The sequence below is a fragment of the Ovis aries genome, chromosome 24, assembly GCF_016772045.2.
Source record: "Ovis aries strain OAR_USU_Benz2616 breed Rambouillet chromosome 24, ARS-UI_Ramb_v3.0, whole genome shotgun sequence".
NCBI lineage: Eukaryota > Metazoa > Chordata > Mammalia > Artiodactyla > Bovidae > Ovis > Ovis aries.
In genome coordinates, this window is record NC_056077.1 from 12,119,735 (window position 1) to 12,147,199 (window position 27,465).

General features: G+C 47.1%; 1 protein-coding gene across 2 annotated transcripts in view; it reads left to right on the top strand.

The window, feature by feature from the left end:
* The first annotated feature begins 8,080 nt into the window (after positions 1-8,080).
* Positions 8,081-27,465, top strand: part of SHISA9 (shisa family member 9) — a 351,202-nt gene continuing 331,817 nt past the window's right edge. For both annotated transcript variants that reach the window (XM_060405984.1, XM_042239822.2), the window contains exons 1-2: positions 8,081-8,822; positions 21,934-22,061. In XM_060405984.1, the coding sequence (XP_060261967.1) occupies positions 8,137-8,822; positions 21,934-22,061 (814 nt within the window). In that variant the 5' untranslated portion in view covers positions 8,081-8,136. The remainder of the gene's footprint in view (positions 8,823-21,933; positions 22,062-27,465) is intronic.

Here is a 27,465-nt window from a genome sequence, read left to right on the forward strand (position 1 = left end):
GACTTTTGCTGCATGGAATGTGGTGCTACTGATAAAGAACCCACTTGCCAATGCAGGAGACATAAGACACGCGGGTCGATCCCTGGGTGGGAAAGATCCCCTGAAGGAGGAAACGGCAACCTACTCTAGTATTCTTGCCTGGAGACTCCCATGGACAGAGGGACATGGCAGGTTACTTTGTCTGCTGGACTTACATAGAATGTTTGCTTATCCCACACTGCAATTCTCTGATATTCACAAACTAACTCATTTTGCTGGTAAAATAAATGGCAGTGTGGTCAACATCAGGTTACATTCACTGTGCTTTTATCACTCTACACAAAGTATGGAGTGTCTGTTACAGGTCTGAGGAGAGGCGCCGTTCTTATCCCTCCATTTATAGGTGAGGAAACTAAGGCTTAGAAAGCCTAAGTGATTTGAGATCATCAAACTCATTTGAGAAACTGCTGGGATTTAAACATAAGCAAGATTCAGTGTTGGTTTTTTTTTTTTTCCCTCAGGGGATGTTTTATAAACCGTGTTTGGTTGTCATACTGGGAGGCGGGCTTCTCTGGTGGCTCAGATGATAATCTGCCTGCAATGCAGGTAACCTGGGTTCAGTCCTTGCGACGGGAAGATCTCCTGGTGAAAGGAATGGCAAGCCACTCCAGTATTCTTGCCTAGAGAATTCCATGGACAGAGGAGCCTGGTGGGCTATATAGTCCATGGGGTCCTGAAGAGTTGTGCACAACTGAGGGATGAACACTTTCACTTCTCAACTGGGAGGTACTTTTAATATCCAGTGGGTAGAATCCAGAGATGCTGCTAAACATCCTGCTATGGCTAAGTCACTTCAGTTGTGTCCGACTCTGTGCAAACCCAGAGATGGCAGCCCACCAGGCTCTCCCGTCCCTGGGATTCTCCAGGCAAGAACAGTGGAGTGGGTTGCCATTTCCTTCTCCGATGCATGAAAGTGAAAAGTGAAAGTGAAGTCGCTCAGTTGTGTCCGACTCTTCAAGACGCCATGGACTGCAGCCTACCAGGCTCCTCCATTCATGGAATTTTCCAGGCAAGAGTACTGGAGTGGGGTGCCATTGCCTTCTCCATTGCTAAATATCCTACAGAGAGTTAAATAACCATTCCAGTCATTGTGCTGAAGCTGAGAATCTCTGTCCTGATACCAAAGGCTAAGTTCCCTCAATTCTGGTTTTCAGTACCAGCCACTTCATATTCTTTTCTTTATCTGTATTTTATTAATAAAATTTTTTATTATATTTATTACTTTTCTTAAGTTGACTTTAAGTTGATATACTTGAAAGGACTACACCTTAAACATTGAAGCCATGTGTTTGATGTGACATCATTTTTTTCCCTGATATACATTGAAATAAATATGTCAATGAAAAGATGTTGCCTGCATATCAGTCAACAAAGGATGTTGCCACCATCAAGCCACTGTAGCTGCCCACTGCCAGGCTTTTAGCCACGGCATTGACCTGCAAGGGTGCACCCAGAGGGAATTCAGGATTCAGAAAAGCAGGATACTGGCCCCAGACAGCTGAGGTGCACATCGAACGAATGAATTCAGTGAGCCCAGACTGTTGCCAAAACCTTGGCTCCCTGTCCACTGATGCCAAATAGAAATACAGAGAGAAAGTTTGGAGAAAATAGCAAAAAGTAGCTTTATTACCTTTGCCAGACGAAAGGGAAACAGCGGGCTAGTGCCTCAAGAGCTGTGCTCCCTCTTTCTCGGGAATAGGGAGAGGCTTTATATCCCCTTGAAGGTCTTGCATTTTTTTTTCTTGCAAAGTTTCAAAAAGGCTATAGCTGGCATTAGACAACTCATAGCCAGGTCTAGTGTCCCTGAAGTTATCAACCCGTGACCTGCATATAGGGGAAAAGTATGACAGGTGCAGAGCATCATCTGTATGGAGAAAGAGAGTAATTAGCTTTGTGAAGGACAAATCCAGCTACAAGTGTTTGTTTGTTTGTAGTAACAGCTAACAGAGAAGGCGATGGCACCCCACTCCAGTATTCTTGCCTGGAAAATCCTATGGATGGAGGAGCCTGGTAGGCTGCAGTTCATGGGGTCGTAAAGCGTTGGACACAACTGAAGTGACTTAGGAGCAGCAACAGCAGCAGTAACAGCTTAAAGAATAACCAAGATTGTTTAACTCTTGTAGGCCGGTTTGACTAGTATGTACCAAAGGCTGTTCACCTATTTCTGTTTTTGCTGCAACAAATGCCCCTCTGTTAGTTAGCCCCTCTGTATCAATGGAGGAAAGGAAACAGGTATCATTCCTGTCTGGCTGAAGACTAAAACTTCCGTTTTGCTCCATTTGACAAATATCAGCTGCTTGGCCCAAGGGCCCATTTATCTCCTGCATCAAGAGTCTTGTATTTTCCCAGACACAGAAAGGCACTAAATTCATTAACTTGAGATATCTGATTTTCTTTAATTAACAGTAATTTTTTTATGTTCCAATTGTTGCAGAAACCAGTAATCGAGAGACCAAGCACCGCACTCAGAGAGTTCGAGAACTCAGGTTTATTATGCAGGCAGGCCCAGAGGAGTTAACACTCCAAGCTCTGAGCCCTGAACAAAGGGATTACAGAGTTTTTATAGACAGACTATAGTGGGCAACACTAGCTACTAATAGGCTGGTTTAAACTAAGGGGTTTCATGCGCGTGAGGGAATAGCAGTCAAGATGAGGAGGGGGATGCCTGACTTTCACATGGACAGGCATGATTAAGCAGGTTTGCAGGGGCTGGGCAGTTGCAAAGAGCAGGACAAGGATGAGTGAGGTAAGCTCCAGTTCCTAGTATTGTAAGTTCCCACTTTCTGAAACTACGTGACCTATGTGATCCAGACTTTGCAAGCAGCGAGCTGAGTTACAGAGGCAGACGGAGCAGGAGGTCATGTAAAATTTTAACTTTTCCTCCTCATGATAACCTGGCTTTTGTTGCAAAACTCCTGTATATCCAGCTTCCCTCCTTACCTCTTTGGAGCAGTCCCTCAGAGTGAGCTGAGAGTCCAGTCTTTCTGTCTTCCTGACTTGAAGTCCTTAGAATGTCTGCCAAATAAAATGTAATTCTCAACTTTTCAGGTTGTGCATTTTTTCCAGCCAACAAATATAAAACTATTAAAAAAAAAATCTTTGTTTGGGGGATTCCCCTAGTGGTCCAGAGTTTAAGACTCCATGCCTCCACTGTAGGGGGCACAGGTTGACGCCTAGTAGGCGAACTAAGATCCCATGTGCCCCATGGTGCATTCAAAAAATAAAAATAAGTAAATAAAAATATGCTCAAGTCACTTAAAAAATTCAAAAAAATCTTTGTTGGAGTACCACCAAAAATCATCTCACACACTACTTCCGATCTGAGAGAACTGTATAGCAGACCAACTTTTCTTCCTCTAATAAAACTTCTTATCTTTTCAGAACAAGGGAATAAAATATATCATTTCAGTATTTCACTTGAAACTGGCAGGGTGTTAGCTACACTTTGGCTTCTGTTGGAGAAGGTCATAGAGAGGATGTGACCTGAGAGCTAGACCTGGGCAATGAGAGGCTCCTGACTCTCCTTGGCCCTTGAAATGTACATTCCAGCCACTTTTCCTACACTAGAAGCTGTTCCAAGGATGCAAAAGTCTAAATAAATGGTTAAGACTGGCAGATGGGTGCAGATCTATTCCTCTTGCAGCCACGCAAGACAAACTCATCTGTAAATTCTCTTGTTTATTAATCCTGCTAATCTGAAGTGGCTGCCTCTTTCTCCTGTCTCCTCTCTCCGGAGATAGGCCAGTTTGGAATTTCACCTGGGAAGCTCCCTGAGGATTTAGACCAACAGCTTCTGTTTCAATGCTTTTTATTATTTTTTTCTTTCTCAAGGCTAACAGTTGCTTAGAGACTACTTCGAAACCCCAAGGCACCGGATGAGGACAAAGAATTAACAAAGAACTCCTGGGAGTGAGGACCACTGCACAAATCATTTGATTTGCTGAGCTGCTTCTGGACGTGGGTTACAAGTCCTGGTAAGTGAGCGTCCTTCATTACAAGTCCTGGTAAGTGAACATCCTTCGTTACAACGCTACCTCCACTAATTGTTGGGGGGGTGGGTGGTGGGGCACAGCTGCATTCTCGATGCTGCGCATACTGCAGCCTGACAGCAGTAAGGCTGGAGCAAATGAGATTCTTCTTCAGATATTAAAAGCCCCTGTGTTGTAAATGATGATAATAAGGTCATCATCTCTTTCACAGAAAGCACTTTCATTAAGAGCTACGTTTTAATTTCAACATATTTGCATGAATTCATTCGGGTAGTGGTAGGTAGGGGGTGGCGTTTAATAACGATTTTTCATCTTCCATGAACTTGCCAGGTGTTTCAATTAGGAAGTTTATAAATGCGCCCCACCCCTCATCCCCAGAAGCCCTGAAAGAAATATCTTCTCAATCACATGTCCCGAATGGGGGCACATTCCCAATAATCACACATCTGGTAGGAAGTAGTGAATCTATTTCCTGAGTTGACATACCCAGAGGAAATTGACTTTTTTTCCCTCTGAGGAGTAAAACGAAGATGACTTCCCTCTCCTCTAAGTATTTTTCCAATTCTTAGGAAATAGGCTCGGGCAGTATTCCAGGGGACACTGACAGCCGCGGCAGGTGGGAGCAGGAAGGGAATTTGGTTGGGGCAAAGCTTACAGGGCTTCAGGTTTGAATCTGGCAAATAAGCCAGGCAGAGTGGATTAGGTCTGCTTCTTCCCAAAGCCGTTCCCTGCACTCTCTTTGTCACAAACAGGGGGCAGTCTCTGTTAATTAAAGCCGGCAGCAGCCTCCAGAGCCGGTCTCCTCTGAGGATCGGACTCAAATGTCCTGGTGACAGGCAATATTTTGCAGAGATTGGAGGCTGCTTCTGAAATGGACTTTTCAGTCTAGATTTCTTCTCTTTTTGCTAAGCTTTTTCTTTTTTAAAAATCAAATTTAGGAATGCTTTCAAACCTCTTTTGCAGGAAGATATCTGTGATCCAGCCTTCTGTCCGGGTCTTGCCCTCAGCCCTCAGCCCTGATGTTTGCTGGGAAGTGTCACACGGGGTGTAGTGGGGTAGGATGGCCTGGGATTAGGGGCCTGGTGCTCTGCATGCAGCTCTGCATTTCCCATCTGCTGGCTGTGTGACCTTGGACAAAGCCCTTAATCTATCTGAGCCTCACCTTCCTGGAATGAAGCAAATGTGTTGGAGCAGCCCTTCTCAATTCTGAATTCTCGTGTGAAAATATTCCAAACCCTCTGCACATCTATCTCAGCCCTAAGAGTTCCTTTCCTCTCTTAAAGACAGGGTGTTGCATAAAAGATCTTAATTAGTTCACTAAAACAGCCTGTAGGTACCTGGGGTGGGGGGCTTCCCCAGCGGCTCAGTGGTAAAGAACCCACTTGCCAATGCAGGAGACTGGAGTTTCATCCCTGGTCTAGGAAAAACCCCTGGAGGAGGAAATGGGAACCCACTCCCATATTTTGCCTGGGAAATCCCATGGACAGAGGAGTCTTTGGGCAAGAGCTGGACATGATTTAGTGACTAAACAACAACAACAACATGTTTTCAAAGTGTTTCCCACATCCACATTGTTCTAGATGCTGGGGGGCTCTTGCCAGAGTCAAAGCCTTTTCTGGCCTGGGCTTTATATTTCAATGTAGTCTGACAGTAAAAAAAAGAAATAATAATATACTGCCAGCTGGATGGAGAGTGTGGAGGTCTATTTCAGGAAGGCGCTACCTGCATTGATTAGAACACAGGCTCCTGAGTCAAATTTCTTGGGTCAAATGTCAGCAGCAGCACTTCTTTGCTATGTTTCCTTGGGCACCTGGTTTAATTGCTTTGGGCCTCAGTCTCTCCCTCTGTTGTGTGGGCTTGGAAAGATTACCTAACAGGGGGGAATTAAATGAGATCAGTCACTCAATGGTTCAGCAGATATTCCCAGATTGTCTGCTAGATGCAAGGCACTGCTTTAAGCATCATGAGGAGGTGATTTTACACAAGCAAGCTTAGTGGGTATGTTACAGGCACCAGATAAATGTCAGCTGTGGTCAGCGCACACACCAATGCCTGCGTTTGCAGAGACTCATACCGTGGTGGTGGGTGTGGGTGGACACAGGTGTGGGTGGACGCTGTCTTGTTTCGGGGATCTTGTTTTGATGAACAGGAGGAGTTCAGACTACACAATCTCATGCCTTGTCCTGAGGGTTTTGGGAATATAACACAGTTCATAATTCATTGATTCTTCCAGGGCTGGTTCACTCCTGGATATGGCTCTATCAATATGGCCCTGGTGTGTTTTTGTTGGAATCAGGTCATTCTCTGCTAGTCTTTAGCAGGAGAGGGTAGGTGACCATTTCTTCAAAGAGAAGGCTTCTTCAAAGCCAAACCCCCTCTCATGCTGAGAAAATTTGCAAAACAGTCCCATTAAAACCCCATGATTTTTCAATTAAGGAGACCCCCACCCTAGTATGTCACCTTCTCTGTGGCCCAAGCACTTGATTCTTCGGAAATGCCCTGAGAAACCCTTGACTGCAGCCAAATGGAGAAGAGGGGTGGTGGAAACATTTGCCTGCAAATCGCCTAGCCGACTGCAAAGTGTATACTTAGTTAATGCAATTAAAAAACAAAACGCAGGGGCGTGTGGGGATCTAAATTTGGTGTAGCAGCTTTGGTACAATTCCTGTTTTAGGGGCTCCTGGAGTCAAATTCAAGCCGAGGAGAGGAAGAAGTGGGAGAAATGGGAGAGGGCCGACGGCTGGCTGGAATCGGCTGCTGTGAGCTAGGGCAGATTTGGAAACACTGACGACGGGAGACTTGGAGCCGAGGAAGCAAGGCCGGGTTCGGCAGCTCCGGTGAGGATATCCGGGGTGGTGGTGGTGGGAGTCGGTGGGAACAGGGGCCAGCCGGCTCCCGGAGAACGATGCGCGAGGGCTGCAGGTACCGGAGGGCGGCCGAGGCTGGGCGCCCAGGCCTTGCGCTGCACCAGATCTGGGCGCGCAGAGGCGGCGCCGCGGTGTGGCCCTCCTGTGGAGCGCGGGGAAGGAGGCGAAGAGGGACCAAGTGGCAGGTCCAGGGGCCTGGGAGCGCGTCCCAAGGAAAGACCTTCTGGGGCCAGGTCATCGTCTCACCTTCCCTGCATTTCTTTGACTTTATTTCATCCTGAGCCCCTCTCCTCGGGGTGCCTACGCCGGGCCCAGGCTCCCTCCCAGCTCTGCTTTGGTCCTCGCCTGGGCCCCGGGAGTCCACCTAGCCGGGGAAGGGTGGTGGGGGGGGAGCCTCGGGTTGGAGGGCAGGGCCCTGGAAAGGGCCAGGCAGCCCCCGGGCACCTGGGAAGGACGATCCTGATCAGATCGCGCCCCACTCCGTCTTGGAGTGGAAGCTACCTGGTCTGTCCCTCAACCCTTCGAGACACCTCTTTCCCCGGTGGGCCGACTCCAGACGCCGCTCCTGCGCACGCACCCGGGAAAAAGCCACGGGCGGAGCCGCCTCCGCGCCCCGAACAGGTCGGAGCCGCGGCTCCCGCCCAGTGAGGGCGCGGGAGGTCCCGCCGCCGTCCCCCACCTGCCGGGAAATCCGAGCTGTGCCTTCAGCCACTGCGGCTGCCGGAGCTCGCTCCTGTCCGCGCGCTAGCCCGGCTCGGCTCCGCACGCCCCCCGCCTGGCTCCCGCCCGCCCGCCCGGCGGAGTCACCTCTCCCGCGCCCCCGCCCCTCTCGAGCTCGCTCCCGCCCCCTCCCCCCCGCGCCTCCTCTGCCCGCCCTCCTCCCCCTCCCCCTTCCCTCCTGCCCTCCCTTCATTCCACAAGTGTCGCTTCGCTCTCTCCCGCGCACTTGGCGAGCTGGAGAGGTGAGCAGGGATCCTGCGAGCGGGCGCGGGGCGGCGAGTCCCGAGCCGCCGGCCGAGGGGAGGCGCGCACCGCCCGACTCGCCCTTGCTCTCCGGCCCCCGCCTCCCCCGGGAGCCAGCCGGACCTGCACCCCGCGCTGGCCCCCGTTCCTCCTCCCCCCGCCCGGCCCGGCGCGCTCCTCCCCGGCCGGCCCCTCGGCGCGCGGCGCGCTGGAGGCGAACGCGGGCTGAGCCGAGCGCAGTGGCCGCCGACCACCGAGCGCCCCGCGCCGCTCCCTGCATGTGCGGCCCGCGGCGGCTCGCAGCCCCCGGCAGCAGCCTCGGCAGCTTCGGCCGCGCCTCGAGAGGCGGCTGCAGCGGCTCCAGCGGCGGCCGAGTGGCCGAGCCCGGGCTGGGAGACACGATGCGCCGCGTCCTCCGGCTGCTCCTCGGCTGCTTCCTCACCGAGCTGTGCGCCCGCGTGTGCCGGGCGCAGGAACGAGCGGGGCACGGGCAGCTGGCGCAGCTGGGCGGCGTGGTGCTGCTGACAGGGGGCAACCGCTCCGGGGCCGCCTCCGGAGAGGTCGGCGAGGGCGTGGGGGTCTCGGACGCGCCCCCGACCCGGGCGCCCACGCCGGACTTCTGCCGGGGCTACTTCGATGTCATGGGCCAGTGGGACCCGCCGTTCAACTGCAGCTCGGGCGACTTCATCTTTTGCTGCGGGACTTGTGGCTTCCGGTTCTGCTGCACGTTTAAGAAGCGGCGACTGAATCAGAGCACCTGCACCAACTACGACACTCCGCTCTGGCTCAACACCGGCAAGCCCCCCGCGCGCAAGGACGACCCCCTGCACGACCCCACCAAGGACAAGACCAACCTGATCGTTTACATCATCTGCGGGGTGGTGGCCGTCATGGTGCTCGTGGGCATCTTCACCAAGCTGGGGCTGGAGAAAGCGCACCGGCCCCAAAGGGAGCACATGTCCAGGTGGGCTGCCGCCCCCCGCCCCCCCCACTCCCCGGGCGCCGCTCTTCCCCCGCTCCCCTCCCTTCTCCACCTTCCCGGAGGCAATGGCGCTCCCCCTCCAGCCCGGCCTCTCCGCGGGGGAATGTCACCCGGGCAGCCAACTTGGGCTGGGAGTGCAGAGAGGGACGGGGAGCTCAGCACAGGTGTGGATGTGAGAGTGTGTGTGTGGATTAGGGGTGTCTTCCCCCGCCACCCCCTCTCTCTTGCCGCCCCCTCCCGCCGAGAATTGCAGCGGACTTGAGACACACAGCCTGGGGGCCCGTGCCTTTGGAGTCTTGGGTTTTGGGGAGGGGGGGTGGTCCAGCCTTCGGATTCCGCATACTACCCTCTAGGTAAACAGGGGCCGGCGAGCCCGAAAGGGAAGAGGGGCGTGTGTGAGCCCGCGCGCGCGTGTGTGCGGGGTGGGGGGAGGGAGGGAGGCAAGGAGTGTGTGCCGCCTGCAACTCGTAAGACTCGCGAAAATGTGGCGAGGGAGGTGGAGAGTGCGGGGAGGGCGAGAACAAAAGCTTTGCTCGGAGCGGCCGCCTCGCTTTCCGCCGAGCTGCCAGGTCCCTGGAATTGGGACCTCGACCCCCCGCATCCCCCATCACCCCCTCGTCCCTCTCTCCAGCTGCCTCCTCTCCCTGCCGGGGGCAGCGACCTCAGCGGTGGCGCTGCGCCCTTTGCGCGGGCTGGTGTGGCCTCCCAGGGCCGGAGCCCCCTCCCAGCGTGCCTTCACCCCCCCAGACACCCTGATTCGTCAACTTTCCCTTTTGCCTTGTTCATTATGCAAGTCCCAGCACGAGCAAGTCGCAGCAGATGGGAGAAGGCATTTGGGGATTAATGGAGCTATTTGCCATTTTTTTTCCCCCGAGTGTCTAAATCGATTCGCACAACCCAGTAACTTTGGAGGCTGAAGACGCAGACGGGAGGATGCAACCCCCGGCCGGGGAGAGGCCAGGGGTTGGTGTGGGGTCCGGGCTGGGGTGAGGAGGGATGGGGGAGGGTGGTGAAGAGAGCGGGGTCGCGTGCACACAGCCGGGTGACTGGGGAACAAGGTTTATTCTCTTCCCGTATACGCGCAAGAGTCGCCATGTGTTCTCCCCCACCCCCAAACACACACACACACACCCCGCACCTCCGGCTGCCTGTGCGCGCGCGTGTGTCTGCACGCGCTCCGTGTGCCTGCCTAAAAAATCTCAACAAAGAGACCCACCAAAAATAGGCGAGGAACATCACCACCACCTCACTAGTAATTATTTTCTATTTATATGCAGATTATCAGATGATTCCCCCCCCCCCTCCTTCCCCACTCCAAGGGAAGAATTTGGGGGAAGAAAGAGGTGAGAAGTTCCTCTCCGTTTGGGTTAGCAGGGAGGTGTGGATGGATGGTGGGATCAAGAGGCACAGAACCACACCCCCGCCACCCCCCCCCCCCCACCCCACCCCAGGGGTTTCGAGAAAGCCTGACCTACCAAAAGAGTCAAGTGCGGGCCCCGCCCACCTCCCGCCACCCCAAGGTGCCCGATCGCCAACCCCACGGGCCTGCGGTTTCACGTCCCCTCGCTGTCCTCGCCAAGGGTCTGGTGTTGCGAGCGAGACTCGGAAGCAGGGTTGCGGCAGCGACTGTTGCTTCGGTAGGGAAATTCACCCAGGGATGGGTAGGGTGCCTGGCAGATTTCGACTTAATTCCTCTGCTGAAATCTCCTTGGAGCCTTTGCGTTGCAAACTAGGGCTTTGGGAGCTCTCCTCCTGGTTCGGTTGGGATGGGGGTGGAGAGGCAGGAGGAGGCAGGTGGGAAGCTGGGGAGGAGCACTAACCTTGGGCAACTGTGGGAGAAACTTCCTGGTCCTGCCCCCTTGCAGCTCTGTTTACTCCAGCCCAGCAGGCTGCAGCCACATTCCTCTACAGGTACCGGGAAATGTCTCCTTGGAGGTGGAATCTAGGGGGTATCCAGTCCTGAGGTTGCAGAGCCCCAACACAGGCTCTCCTTGCATACATTTTGAGAATTCCAGGCTGGAGTGAAGGTACATACTCCTGAAAAGAAAGAATGCTTGATTTTTACTGATGACTCCCAAGGTATAATTTTCAACCTTGGCTGACGTTTAGGGTGACCTGGAATGCTTTTTTAAAAAAACTCTCTTGCCAGGGGCCCCACCCTAGATGGTTCAAATCAGGATCTCTAGGGTGGGGTCTGTGCATCTATACTTCTGTATATCTCTCCAGGCTTTATGGTGTTCAGTCAGTCACTGTCCAGGAAAAGGAAGTAACAATTGCTGAGCACAGTTCTGGGTGCCAGGCACTGTACCAGGGATGTGTGTGTGTCTGTATGTGTAAACATAATTTAGTTTGCCCAGTGATGAGACAGGTGCTAATTCTCTATTACATAGAAGCAAATCATAGTTGAGGTTGGTAGCTTGCTCAAGGTCACATGGAAAATTGCTCATTCCTTACTCCCCTGGTGTCAGCTGTGTCTGGGGCAGATGTTTTCAGGTTGAGTGAGCATCAGAATTTGAGGAGCTTCCTAAAATGCACAGTCTTGCACTTGATCCAGAGAGATTCTAAATCCATCTATCTGGGCCTCAGAAGTCTGCATTTTTTACCACCTCCCTGAACGGCTTGTGTAAAGTGGTCCACACTTGACTTGGGAACATTTTCCCGGATGGAGGGTGGATGGATTCATTCAGTGTGACTCTTACTGACATTCTGTTGCTGGTTCTCCCCATTTGTGTAGCCTTTGGGTGTGTTTCCATGGTGCTAGGGGCTGCCCCAAGTACTCCCCAAGTGCATCCTGCTTTACTGATGCAGTTAATCATTTCACATCCCAGCCATGGCTCATTCGCTTTTGCCTGCATGGACCATAGGATGTTTGGCTGGGTCCAGCATGCCACACTCTGCATCAGAGAGACTGTACGGTGGCTTTCAGGTGAAATTAACCTGCTGGCTGCAGCCTCTTCATTCATTTTTTCTCGAGCTGCGGGGTCACGGGGGTGGGAAGTTTGTTCTTACCTCACCTGAGGGTACCTTCTCAAAGACTCACAGCATGTGCTGCTCCCACGTCACACCGTTGACTGCTCCTAGTGACCAGTGTGTTTGTGTTTGACGAGGTCAGTTTCCAGGCTCAGAGGCCTGGGCACATCGCCTGCTTCCTTCTGCGCTGATTAGGACTGAAAATGGGGAGAGACAGCAATTCCAGAGTATGTGCAGGGCTGGCCTGTGATGTGGAGAAAACTGTATAGAAGCTTCTACAGCAGATATAACCACAGCCACATTCAACCACTATTTATTGGAAGAAGTGACCACAAATGGTGGGTACCAAATGGTCCCAAACCATGCGGACCTATTTTATTTGGTGTGCAACATATTTCTATGTCTGTATTCTTATTTTTGGGCTTTCCAGGTGGCTCAGTGGGTAAAGAATTCGCCTGCAACGCAGCAGATGCAGGAGACACGGGTATGATCCCTGGGTCTGGAAGATTCCTTGGAGGAGGGCATGGCAGCACACTCCAGTATTCTTGCCTGGAGAATCCCATGGACGGAGGAGCCTGGGGGACAACAGTTCATAGGGTCCCAAAGAGTCAGACACGACTGAAGCGATTCAGCATGCACGCATGAATTCTTAAGTTGTTCCCAATTTGTTATTGTGAAACATTTTAAACATACAGAAAACTTGAAAGAAGGATAAACATAAACTTCAGTAGATCTTTCATCTAGAGCAGGGTTTCCTCCCCTTGGCACTCCTAACATCTGGGGCTTGATTGTTCTCTGTTGTGGGATGCAGTCTGGTGCATTGCTGGCTGTTTGGCAGCATCTCAGGACTCTGCCCCCTTAGGTGCAGGTGGCCCCCACACACAATTAAAATGTCCTCAGACATCGCCAAAAGTCATCCAGGAGTGGAGTCACTCCCAGTCAAAACTGCTCGTTTAGATTGAATCGCTATTAGTATTTTGTCACGTTTGCTTTATGGCTCTCTCTCTCTCCCTCTTCCTTCTTTCATTCCTTCCTTTTTTCCCTTCCTCCCTCCGTCCCTTCCTTCCTCTCTTTTTTCCTTTTTTTCTGGCTGGAGCAGTTGAAAATAAGTTGCAGATATGACACTTCATCCCTAAATACTTTAGTGTGGATCTCCTAAGAACAAGGACATTTCTCCCACATAACACAGTTCCAGTATCCTGCCCCCAAAAAGGAACAAAAATTCCATACCATCATCAAATAGCCAATTGTATTACTGTTTTCCCAGTCATACACCAGAAATGTCTTTTAGAGATTGGGTTTTCAAACCAGGATTTCGGTCAAGGCTCACTACTTTTGGCTGTGAAATCTCTTTAGTCTCTATGGTGTATAGTGTTTTAAAACCAACTTAGAACCAGTGACCAACATTTAAAACACTGGGAGGTTTCTCAGAGAAATCCCGATTTTATGATTTCTCTTGAGAAGCCAATAGATTTTGGTAACCCTGGACCTGTCTTTTCAAGCGGCATCTGTTCCCTTTAGGACCCCCTCAGGTTAATTTCACTTGCCCCCACCCCCCGCCCCGGTCCCCAGTTCAGTCAGTCATGTTCCCTGCAGTCCCTGGAGAGGTCGTTGGGCTGACCTGAAGAGAAATGGGTTCAGGTCAAATGGCTCCAGATTCAGTCCCAGCTCAGCCACTTAATAGTGTGGAATTTTGGGAAATTTGTGGCTCATCTCTGATTCTCAGATTCCTATCTTTAAAAATGGGATGAAGAGGGTCCCTATGTCATAGGTCTGTGTGAAGACTCACTGAGACTGAGCTTAGGAATCTCATAGAGCAGGACCTGCCACAGAGTAACTGCTCAGTGACTATTGCCCTTTATCATCATCCTTCTTATTGGAACTTTCTCCCCCTTATCTATGGAAGGAGGTGAAGTTGTAGTCTGGAACTCTGTGCCTAGTGCTTGCTCTGCTATGTCTATTTAGCTGCGTGACATTGGCCAAGTCTCGTCACCTCTCTGGACTTGCATCAAATTTTAGCAGGACGAGTGGCAAGTTCAGTAAGTTCTCATTAGTTATCTATTTAATACATAGTACTGTATATACGTCCATCCCAATCCATCCCACACCCCCTCATTGGCCTGGCTAATAATCAAGGACACTTGCTGGGCCTGCTATTTTACATAAGCTTGTGTGTAAATTCTCATTTAATTTCATGTCCCATGGAGGTCAGCTTTATGACAATCTGCTTTTCGCAGAGGCACAGATTGCTTTTCAAGAGGATGCAAAATCCTTTAGGAAGTGGAGGAGCTGGACTTCAGGCCCAGACAGTCTGAAGCGATGGCACGGGTCCTTGACTATCAGGCTGCACTGCCTTGAAGCACTGACATCCAGGACTTCAGTCTTTGCCGATCACAGAGAGGTGCCTGATGCCCTGCAAATACGAGTGCACACGTCAGGGCTGGTTCAAGGAGCCCGAGTCAGATCAAGACTATGGATGTTTCCTGCATCTGCCCCTGGCAGGGCCAGCCCTCTTGGCAAAGGCATTAGTGAGGGCAGGAATGCCTGTTTGAAGCTCTTTACATTTGAAGCCAGTAGGAACGCATGTCATTATCTTGCCCACCTTCAAACAGTCAGAAATCCAAGTGGCAAATTACATAGCGCCATGTCCCATGTGTTTTTCAAACATGCTTCACGAACACTTGAGTCTCTTGCAAAGAAATGGCATCGAGTGATAAATGTCCCTCCTGCTCTTGCCTTTTCTCTCTTATTGCAGCTCCCCCCCGTCTCCCTTTTCTTATACATTTATGGTTATCCTGTGGCTTCCACCAGCTGCCCAGGCTGGAGAAGCCCATGAATGCATATGCTGTTGGCCACAAAAAGTCTCTAAGTTATTTTTTTAATCTTAGTTTTTAATTGGAGGATAATTGCTCTACAATGTTGTGTTGCTTTCTTCCATTCATCAGCATGGATCAGCTATAGGTATACCTACGTCCCCTCCCTCTTGAACCTCCCTCCCACCCCTCACCGCGTCCCAGCTGTGCAGGTTGTCATGGAGCACCAGCCTGAGCTTCCTGCATCATATAGAAAATTCCCACTGGCTATCTAAATTATTTTTCCTTGCAGAATATGTTTTGTTTCTCTTTGGGCATTGAGACCCTGCATTTAAAAAACCAACTTCACTGGAGTCTAATTTGCACCATACAGTGTACACATACTATGTGTAGTTTGATGAATTTGGACACATGGCTACACCCGTATAACCACTACTCCAGAGAGTAAACTCATGTCCATTGCCCTCAGATCCTTGAAAAACAAATGATGCTTCTGGTACAAGAGGAAAATCTCAGGAATCCCATTCAAGTGTTTAAAAGTCAGAAAACAGTTCAGGCCTTGGAACCCCTGGAGGCTTCGAAGCAAGATGTTGGAACTCTAAGCTCTATTTGGCGATGTTGGGGTCTTTTATTTATTCACTGTAATTGGAAAGAAAAGGGATGCAGGCTTTTCTTTTCATTCCTCAGATATGCCATGCTCATTGCTGCCTTGGAGTTGTGTTGGTTTGCCTCAGATTCTCTGGCTGGCCCTTTCTCAGCATTCAGGTCTCAGCTCAGTGTCACCTTGCCTGAGAAGCTGTTCTTGATCCCCTAGGCTTATTTACCAATGCTCCCCCACTCCCTCCAGCCCATCACTCAATGTGATTTGCTTCATTTCACATCACAGTCTTAAATGAACTTACTAATGTACTGGCTTACTAGTTTATCATCTGCCTCCTTCCATTATTGTTCACAGTAAGGAATGCAGTCTTTCCCCATCTGTCACTTGAGTCCTGGTATAGTACCTGGCGCATAGGAGTTCTGATGCCTGACATCCTGGTTTACGTGACATAAGGTACCTCCTCATTCCATCATTCATTTGCTCATGGATGCAGTCATTCTGTAGGTGTTTATGGAGTACCTGTAGCAGATCCAGCACTGGACTGAGACCTGTGAGACTGCGAGGAATAGTGCAGGCACAGAGCTCATGGTCCATGGCAGGAGATGGGTGATGTCCAAGGGAATGTACAAGTGAATAGACACTAAGTTGAACCTTATGAAACTGCCAGTATTCCATCATCTTCACCCTCAGAAATGGCAGTCTTTCAGCTGTTTGGAACTGGGTTAAGGGATATCGAGGAAAAGTGTAGTTTCTTCAATAAGGTGCCTTTATTAAGTCAGAGTTCTCCAGAGGAACAGAATCTTTAGGAGATCTGTCTAACTAGCTACTTATCTAGAGATACAGACTTGCCACACATGATAATGGAGGCTGGTAGGGACAAAATCTGCAGAGTCAAGGTCCATTTTTTTTCTTCTTTTTTTTACTTTTTGTCTGTGCCTCAAAGCATGTGGGATCTTCGTTCCCTGCTGCTGCTGCTGCTAAGTCGCTTCAGTCGTGTCCGACTCTGTGCAACCCCATGGATGGCAGCCCACCAGGCTCCCCCGTCCCTGGGATTCTCCAGGCAAGAACACTGGAGTGGGTTGCCATTTCCTTCTCCAGTGCATGAAAGTGAAAAGTGAAAGTGAAGTCGCTCAGTCGTATCCAACTCTTAGGGACCCCACGGACTGCAGCCTACCAGGCTCCTCCATCCATAGGATTTTCCAGGCAAAAGAGTACTGGCGTGGGGTGCCACTGCCTTCCCTGATCAGGGATCAAACCCATGCTCCCTGCAATGGAAGCATGGAGTCTTAGTCACTAGACCACCAGGGAAGTCCTAAGGTCCCAGTTTGAATCTGAAAGCCTATAAGTCACTGTAGAACCATGAGGACCTGATGTCCCAGTCTGAAGACCATCAGACAGGAAAATTCTCTTTGTTGGGGGAGGATGAGGCTTTGTTCTATTCTAGTCTTCAACCGACTGGATGAGGCTCACCCATGCTGTGGAGGACAGTCTGCTTTCCTCAGTCTATCAATCTACATGTTAATTTCACCCAAAAACATCCACTCGGGCATCCAGAATAATCTTTGGTCACCTTGTGGCACCCAGTCAAACTGACACATAAAATTCACCATCACAATACCTTTAGGATCTTGCTCTTCCGAGTGTGGACCAGTGGTCTCTCCATCACCTGGCCCCAAATCTCAGGGCCTGCTGCAGACATCTTGAATCAGAATCCGCTTCCTAACAAAAACCCCCTAGGTAATCCGTGTGCACATTCAAGTTTGAGAAGCACTCGGAGTGTGTGCTACACATAAATACCAGTTCCTTGGGCATTAGTTTGGTTTGTAGTACATAGTTGGTTATTTCCACTAATTCACTAAATTAAAAAAAAAAAACACATCCCTATTTGTAACCTGGGTTTTAGTATACACCACAATATATGGGCTTCCCTGGTGGCTCAGATGGTAAAGAACCTGACTCCAATGCAGGAGACCCAGGTTCGATCTCTGGGTTGGAAAGATCCCCTGGAGAGGGAAATGGCAACCCACTCCAGTATTCTTGCCTGGAGAACTTCATGGACAGAGGAGCCTGGCAGGCTACAGTTCATAGGGTCCCAAAGAGTTGGACATGACTGAGGGACTAACATACACGATATATGCACATACTAGCCAACAGTTATTAGGTACACTATAGCATTTATTATTTTTAAAATTTTTATTGAAAGATAGTTGACTTACAATGTTGTATTAATTTCTGCAGTAAGTGATTCAGTTATATATATTATTTTTCATATTATTTTTCATTATGTCTTATCACTCAGAGAAGGCAATGGCACCCCACTCCAGTACTCTTTTGCCTGGAAAATACCACGGATGGAGAAGCCTGGCAGGCTTCAGTCCATGGGGTCGCTAAGAGTCGGACACGACTGAACAACTTCACTTTGACTTTCAGTTTCATGCATTGGAGAAAGAAATGGCAACCACTCCAGTATTCTTGCCTGGAGAATCCCAGGGACGGGGGATCCTGGTAGGCTGCTGTCTATGGGGTCACACAGAGTCGGACACGACTGAAGTGACTTAGCAGCAGCAGCAGCATGGCTTATCACAGGATATTGAATATAGTTTCCTGTGCTATAGTTGTTGTTCAGTCGCTAAGTCATGTCTGGTTCTTTGTGACCCCATGAACTGCAGCATGCCAGGCTTCCCTGTCCTTCACCATCTCCTGGAGTTTGCTCAAACTCATGTCCATTGAGTCAGTGATGCTATCCAACAATCTCATCCTCTGCTGCCCCTTGTCATCTTGCCTTCAGTCTTCCCCAGCATTAAGGTCTTTTCCAATAAGTCAGTTACTCGCATCAGGTGGCCAAAGTATTGGAGCTTCAGCTCCAGCATCAGTCCTTCCAATGAATATTTAGGGTTGATTTCCTTTAGGATTGACTGGTTTGATCTCCTTGCAGTCCAAGGGATTCTCAAGAGTCTTCTCTAGCACCACAATTCAAAAGCATCAATTCTTTGGTACTTGCCTTCTTTATGGTCCATCTCACATCCATACATGATTACTGGACAGTCCATAGCTTTGACTATATGGATCTTTGTCAGCAAAGTGATATCTCTGCTTTTTAATACCCTCTCTAGGTTTGTTATAAGTTTTCTTCCAAGGAGCAAGCATCTTTGAATTTCCTGACTGCAGTCCCTGTCGCAGTGATTTTGGAGCCCAAGAAAATAAAGTATATCAGTTTCCCCACCTATTTGCCATGAAGTGATGGGACTGGATGCCATGATCTTCATTTTTTGAATGTTGTGCTATATAATAGGACCTTGTTGTTTAGATAGACTCTAAAGCATACGTAAGAGCAGGTATATTAAACAGAACTGAAGGTGAAACAAATCTTTACAATTTGTTGCCTATGGTGATGACTTTGTCTAGTAACACACTAATGTGTGTTGAGGATGAAGCTCATCATTCATACATGGATCCATATTTTGAATATTCTTCATGAGAGTGTGAATTATTTTTGGCTGACTTCATTTTGATCTGAATAGGCCATCATTTTTTCTAACCTCCTGAGACGCTGTTGAAGAGGAGAGGGCCCAGTCTATCATCTCCTGCCCTTGTGTCATCAATATTGTCTCCGGGCTGTGGTTTTGTTATGAGGGAACATTCTTAAGCCCCATGTCCACCTAGTGATGGTTAGCTTGGTACAACTAGATTCTTGGCTTGCACATCCCTTTGGGGGTATATGTAACTACAGCACAGCTGATGTACCCTAAGGATGATGTCACTGACAAGGTTGGCACCTTGGTCCAAGGTTCTTGATTCTCACCATCTGACATGGGTGTTCCAAGTGAGGGCTCCAGCCTCAGTTCACACATTTATTTCTTATTTTTAATGACTAAAGACCATACACAGAAGTTGTCATATTTCCTTCCCCCGCTGCCAAACTATATTAGGCATTCCCCGAGTGAGTGGACCACACCTTGAAGACACCTTGTCCAGGATACAGAGGCTCTAAGAATCCCTGTCCTCATGCCTCCTCTGGGAAGGGCTGCCTTGGGGAAAAGTATCCTTGACTTTCTGGTGAATTTCATGAATTTTGGCACTCAGCAGGAGCCAGGGAATCTGCCGATGGCAGTGCTGACCTAATTCACGGATAGCCACCCTGATCATTTACTTTGCTATCCTGTTGAAAGTTCAAATATTTTGAAATTTTGGAGAGAAATCTTTAGAGAATGTGGTGAGAACTCTGGCCTTTTTTTTTTTTAAACTTGATAGTGTCTCAATCTGCCTTTATTTATTTTTATTTGATTATTTTATTGTTTTGGCTGCAGTGGGTCTTCACTGTAGTGTGCGGGCCCTGCATTGTAGACTGTGGGCTTAGTTTCCCCTCGGCATGGAAGATTTTAGTTTCCCGACCAGGGATCAAGCCTTGTATTGGAAGGCAGAATCACTGGATGGCCAGGGAAATCCCAAACTATGGCTTCTTGTTCAGGAAAAATGCACAGATAAAATTTCTGTTCAATTCTAGAGGAGTTCAGAGATCCTCTGAAGTTCAATAAAGAACCTATGTATCTATTTATTTTTATTTTAATGTATTTCTTAAATTTTTTTTTAAACTGGAGGATAATTGCTTTACAATGTGTTGGTTTCTACCATTCATCAACATGAATCAGCTTACGACAACTTCTCATTAGTTATTGTTTTACATATGGTAACATATATATCTCAGTGTTGGCCTCTCAGTTCATCCCACCCTCTCCTGCCCTCACTGTGTCCATAAATCTGTTCTCTATGTCTGGCTCTCTGTTCCTGTCCTGCAACTAGGAAAGAACATGTTTAGAAGTGAAAAAAAGGCAAATTAGTTTTGAGAGACGTCTGTCTTGTGTTTCAAACATTTCTTTTCTGCAGCCCCTTTCAAGTTTCAGGTTCTGCTTACTGTGCAGGGTCGGCAGGAGCTTAAACAGTGATTTCAAAGACATTCAGGTTTGTATCTTAGTCCCTCCACTGATTAGCTGGGTTAACTTGGGCGTGCGTGCGTGCGTGCATGCTAAGTTGCTTCAGTCATGTCCAACTCTTTGCTACCTGATGGACTGTAGCCCTACAGGGCAGTCTTTTAAAAAATATTTATTTATTTATTTGGTTGTGCCAGGTCTTAGTTGCAGCATGTGGGATCTCGTTTCCTTACCAGGGATTGAACCCAGGCCCCCTGAATTGGGAGCTTGGAATGTTAGCCACTGGACTACCAGGGAAGCCCCGCTGGGCAGTCTTTGTTCTGGAGAGTGGGTATAGTAATCCACACCTTGTAATGCCCTCCCACTTGTTGGCTGCAGTTCAGCTTTATTAACCTTCTTGTCCCTCAGATCTGAACTCTTCAAGCCTCAGGGTCTCTGCACTTGCTGACTCCTCTGACTGGAATGTTCTTTCATCCTCTTTATGGCAGTAACACCTCCCTGTTCAGGGCTCAGCTCAGATGCCTCCTCAGGAAGGCTTTTTCCTGATCAGCCAATCTGTCAGTTTCAGACTCTTTTTTTAAGTATACAATGCAGTGGTTTGTACTATATTGAGAAAGTTGAGCAACCATCACCACTGTCTAGTTCTAGAACATTTTCATCACCCTAAAAAGAAACCCCTCCCTCATTAACAGTGACTTCCCATTTCCCCTCCCACACCCTTGGCCCCTGGTAACCACTAATCTGCTGTCCGTATGGATTTTCCCATTCTGAACATTTCAAGTAAGTGGAATCACTTCACCTCTCTGAGTCTTTGTTGACTCATCTGCAAAGAAGGAGTAATAACCCTCGTGATGTGTTTATGTGCTGCCTAATTGAATTAAGGCATGTCACGTGACTAGCATAGTGCCTGGCTTATGGGAAGTACTCAATAAATGTTACTGATTGTTACTAATACTGGGCCGTAGCTGTACCTGAAGTGTTGATCTAGGGTTAGCAAGAGTACTGTACTGTGCTCAGTAGTGTCCAACTCCCTGTGACCCCACGGACTGTAGCCCACCAGGCTCCTCTAGTCCATGGGATTTCCCAGGCAAGGATACTGGAGCGGGTTGCCAGTTTTCTTCTCCAGGGGATCTTCTTGACCCAGGGATCAAACCCATGTCTCTTACATCTTCTGCACTGGCAAACATATTCTTTACCACTAGCGTCACCTGGGAATAAACATTGTTTTTTTTTTTTTTTTAATTATTAGGATTAGTTATAAAAGGTGACTAAACTTGTTGGGTGCAGACGTATTACATATATCCATCATTTAATCCTCTCAATAACTCTATAAAGTGGGTAACACTGCTATTACATCAGTAACATGAGAGGTGTATGAATTCCTCTGCAGGAGATCCTTATGTAATCTCTAATTGCAGTGATCTTCTTTACTTATGTCTTTTTCCCCTCCACCCTAAGTAAATGGTAGCTCTATGGAGAAAGAGGTCTTGTCTTTTGTTCATAAGCCCAAAGCCCTGGTAGCTCAGATGGTAAAGAATCCTCCGCCTGCAATGTGGGAGACCTGGGTTTGATCCCTGGGTGGGGAAGATCCCCTGGAGTAGGAAATGACAACCCACTCCAGTATTCTTGCCTGGAGAATCCCATGGATAGAGGAGCATGGTGGGCTACAGTTCATAGGGTCACAAGGAGTCGGACATGACTGAGCCACTTTCAACTTTTAAGAATAAGTGGGTGCTAGTCATTGTTTTGAATGAATCAATTTAAACTTTCTCTCCTCTCAGGGCCCTTGCAGACGTCATGAGGCCACAGGGCCACTGCAACACTGACCACATGGAGAGAGATCTCAACATTGTGGTCCACGTCCAGCATTATGAGAACATGGATACCAGAACCCCCATAAATAATCTTCGTAAGTATATCTCTCCATCCAGTTCCAGTCCCGTGGGGTGACCCAAGCAGTGGTCACACCTCCAGATTTCATGGTGTGTGTTTGGGTTCATGAGGAGCTTCTCTTTGTTGAATAAGAAGTTTTATTTTATCTCTTCTAGATCTAACTGTGGGTGGCATCCTCAGATTTCACTTTGTTTCTCCATTAAAGAGTCATCCACGTGGTGGATTTCTCATGGTTGGTTCTTCTGTTAACAGGCCACTTTGGAGGTTCATCTTGGTCATATGTTAACTAATAGCTCTTTTGGCTGGTCATCATGGTTAGGTACTTAGCTAACCAAAGGATTACTTGGTTGGTTCATCCTAGATAGTAAATCTGTCAGCCAATAACCTATTTTGTTGGTTCATCTTGACTGGGTAATCTGTTAACCAATGGTTCATTTGCTTATCTGTCTGCCTCGTGAGGTAGACCAGTTGTCACTTTTTTGGTTTCCTATGGCTTTCAGCTAACAGATACTGGTTCAGAAGAATTAGATTTACTTTTCATGAAACCAGAGTTTCATAAACATAATCCACAAACTCTGTGTGTGTGTGTGTGTGTGTGTGTGTGTGTATACCTGTGCATGTATGTGGGGGCTTTTGAATTGTGGTTATGTTAGTTTGGGTGTATACCTATGATTCAACAAAAGCAAATTGTTCTGTTGTTCTCCCAGGGGAAAAAAGTTGCATTTGCTATTGTGTTTCAATAGGTATTCCTTAGCTGACAGAGCATACCTGGGAATCTTAGCATGGTCCCAAAGATTTTCTTTCCTTTCAAAGGTCAGTATATACAATATATATTATGGAGCTGATGTACTGACTATAGAGAGTGGGGAAAAATCAGATTGTTTTGTTTTTGACAGTAGTGTACTATCATGGTTATTCCTAGCAATTATGTTTTCAAGTAAGCCCCACATTAAAGTAATGTGTAAGGCTTGGTTTAGAATAATAAAAGCCAGAAAATTTAAAGGATGCATTTAGTTGTAGCTGGAGGTTTTTAAAAAACAGAAACAGTTCTGGCATTTTTGCACGTTTTTCTAGTCTGGGTCACCTTTGCTAAAGTTCCACCAGAAACAGCATTGGTGTTTTATTTGCTGAATCATAGTTTTGCACTGTTTGGTTGCAAATTTTCAGGCTCAATGGGTAGAGGAGTAAGTCTGTGGAATTTGACATTGGTGATGCAAACTATCTGATTCTGCATGGTGATAATTTCTCATCGCCTTGGAAATGTTGCAGTATGTTCGCAAAGTTGATGTGTATGTGGTTTGAAATGGTTACTAAGTAGAAAGTCTTAAGTTCCATTCTATTAAATAACTTGACATTATTTATTTATGAACTGGATCAGAAAAATGATATGAGAAATAGCCACATGTTAGAGCAAAATACACAGTCACTGGAAGTTTTATGACCAAATCTCACAGCCCTGAAAGGCATGGTGAATCACGCCAACTCCGATATAGCAATTGTTGCATCCAGTTCTGGCTTTGATGGAAATGAACACATCCTCTTTCAGAATGCAGTGGAAAATAAGTTGAACCTAGGTGTATATGTGTCCTAAATATCATAAGCAAGTGAATATGACCGTGAAGTAGAGAAAGCTGAAATGGTGTTGAGTCCCTGGCTATAAAAAGGTGGCTGTTGAAAGTTTCTCATTTGAAGTTTCAATTTCTAGGATGATTTTGAATCAGTTCTTGAGTGGAATAACAAACTCATTGAAGTCACTCAAATTACACCACTCTGTCAGGCAAAAGGGCAGGCAACCTTAATGAATCTTGCTTTAGTGAGGGATCTTTGTTTAAAGTTGTACTGAAAATAAATTGTGGTTCAGAGATGGGTCTCAAGGTACTGAGTATTTCAGAAGTCTCCTGTGACTGACTAACTTGGTTTATTTATGAGTCTTGCTTTTAGTCTATATTTGTGTTTCAGTAATCAGTGATCTTTTACATCAAGGAAAAAAATGTGTCTTGTAATATTTTACTGGGTGGAATTGCACTAGAGCTTTCCTGACAAACTGCAGGGGAGAATTCTAGGTACAATGTCACAAACAGTGCATTCTCCTAGGAATTACCACAGATATTAATATTATGTAGTTCTACTAGTTGGTTCCATCCTTATTTCCTAGTATTTTTTGGGAATATCTGGAAAATAAGAGCATATAGCTGTTCTACAGGTTTACATTAATGAGTTTAATTTAAATAACAAATTAATTCAGTAGTTGGTAGTGATAATATTTACTTGTAATAAAGTGTTTGTCTTTTATTGATTTACAGGAGCTCTTTACATACTATGGACACGTGGGAAAAATCACGTGTTCAAAAGAAACAATGATTTTTGGAGTTCATTGAGAAGATAAGAGCTAGGTGGCTGACATTATCAGTTATTAAAGGTTCAAGAAGCCACGCAGTCTCCAGAGCCCACTGACTAACAGAGAACTAAGAGAGAAGGAATCTTGTCTGAAAATCAGAAAGTAAGACCAGCTCTTGGTGCCAGAATTAGAATGCCACTACTGAATACAATGGCATAGGAAATGGCAACCTACTCTAGTATTCTTGCCTGGAAAATTCCATGCACAGAGGAGCCTGGTGGGCTACAGTCCATGGGGTCACAAAGAGTCCGGGCACACAATGAATATAAAGCCCTTTTCTGGACATTATGGGAGCTGCAAAGATTTACCATTACAAAAAGTGGAAAGATGCATCTATTTGTGATCCAACAAGAAGGGGCACAATTGTGCCCTTTTTAGGGTGTTCTTCACTAAATATTCAAGTTGTGAGATTTGATTGAAGTTCCAACTTAAATGTTATTTTTATCTCTGTTTGGTGACCCACTTGACATTGCTTTAAGAGAATAATCATCTTCTCCTCTTGAGACTAACACTAGATCACTTTCTGCACTTTTCCTTATGCTTCAAACACTAAGCGAACCAGCAGTCAGTCTAGAAACCTGGATATTTGGAAGGAGGGGAGTCAGGAAGGACTAGAGTGAAGGCAAATAGGGAGGAAAAGGCTTCAATATTGGGAAATTTCTTTTGCCAACCTTTATCAGTTTCCTATGGTTTATTTTTCCTCTGATATAGGCAGGACTCGCCTTTTTTTATCTTCCAGCAGATGCTGTTCAGGGTCTTTTCAGGCATTCAGTGTTATTGGCTAAAAATATTTAGTCTGATAATCAAAAGGGCTTGGACCTCTTTGATTAACAGGATGTAGATTCAGATGAGAGAATGATTTTCTGCAAAAGCTCCTCGGCTTCTGTGTAATTACAGTTTGCTTTTGAAGGCACATTTTGTTCTCAAGTGCTGTGAACGTGCACCGTCTCCCCACCCCAGCCGCCCTGTTTGCCAGTGACAGCCCCCCCCAACCCCACCTTCTGAGAGTCCAGGGTAAATGTAGACTTCTTTTAGTGTCAAGATTGTGAGATTTGAGTGAGGGACTGTGGGGACCAAATACAACCAGGATCAACATTTCTTGACTTGTTTGTGCTAAAAGCACGCTTTTTTTGCAATAAAGTTTTAATTTGGGAATAATTTTATATTTATAGGAAAGTAGCAAAGGTAATAGTACACAGAGTTCTCACCCACTTGCCCCTGATGTTAACATCTTACATGACTATGGTACACCATAGTTATATGTCAAAAGTAAGAAGTCAATATTTGTACATTATTTTTAGCCAAATGGTAGGTATTGTTTGACTCTCACTAGTTTCTTCTCTGATGTCCCTTTTCTGCTCCAGGATTCAATCCAGAACACTATGTTATAGTTATTGCAGCTGACTTGATAGGAGAATTTTGGTTGTGCAATATTGTTTAACGATGTGGCAAAGGCTGGAAACAACATGAAATAAGTCAGTGGCAATTACACAGCCTTTATTGCCACTGTATAAAGTGTTGCCCAGTGTCTATGAGAGCCTCGCGTTAAGTTATGCACCTGCTCAGTGTTGGAATGGAACCAGCTGATGTCCTGACTGTGCTCTCATATCTATTCATGGGACAAAGGACCCTCACACTCCGTACAAACATACAGCTCCACTTTTGAATGGAGTCAGTGTTGTAGTATTTATTTCATGGGCATAATCTGAGCAAGTGAGATCTCACCCCAAACTCTGGTGAAATGCTGACTTGCTATTTCAGGGCATAGAACTCATCAGAAAGACTGGATTCTTATTCCAGCTTCTGCTCCCACCCTATCCGTCCCCAGGACCATTTCTAAGCGGGTTTATGAGGAATCAGATGAAAAGCAGATCGGTGACTTAGTTTCTGAAGATGTTGTACAGCTCATGTTTAGGGTTAAATGGATTTTCATTCATTTGTCCATATTTACAAAGGCACCCAGGATGTCCCATACTCGATTTTTTTTTTTTGAAATACTAGAAGGAATATTCCCACATACTTTCTAAAAATTGGGAGGAATTACCAACACGGGCCTACTGTATAGCACAGGGAACTGTCCTCAATATTTTGTAATAATGTATAAAGGAAAAGAAGGGCTTTCCAAGTGGTGCTAGTGGTAACCTGCTGGCCAGTGCGGGAAACATGGGACAGGCGTTTGATCCCTGGGCTGGGATGATCCCCTGGAGGAGGAAATGGCAACTCACTCCAATATTCTTGCCTAGGAAATCCCATGGACAGAGGAGCCAGGCAGTGGGTTACAGGCCATGGGCTTGCAGAGTCAGACATGACTGGGTGACTGACACCTTTTCTTTCATTTGGGCCAGGCACAGGTGCTAAATGTTTTGAATATATTAACTCCTTTAATATGCAAAACAATGCTTAAACAGCCTAGCTCATCTCTGCCTCAGGGCCTTTGCACCTGCTGTGCTTTTTGTCTATAGCACAGGATCCCAGGCCTCTTGCACCTCATCTGTTACCCCTATTGCCACCGCACTAGAGAGGACATCCCTGTTTACCTCTGGCTCCCAAGTCACCTACGGTTCCCCATTTCCCCACTATTCTCTCTATAACTTTTGTATTCTCTGAAGTTGTCATGCTCATGATTTAAATTTATTCCTCTTTCACTATATTGTAAACTCCACAAGAAAAAAGCTTCGTATTGTCACAGCTGTACTCCCCACGGCAGGACTGGGCTGGCTCATGACAGAAGCTCCATAAATTTTTGTCTAATAAATGAAAAAGCCTGTGGAAGAGGTATCGTTATCCCTGTTTTATGAAGGAGAAAACCGAGATTCATGGAAACTAAAGAACTGGCATGATAACTGAGATTTATTTTTAACATCGCCAGGAATATATAAAATTGTGGGGTATAGTAGATGAAACAAAATGGGAAAAATACTGTTATTACAGCCAGGTAACCAACTACATGGGGATTCATTATTCTAGTCTATATTTGTGTATATTTGAAACTAATAAAATTGAAAGTTACACAGCTTGTCCA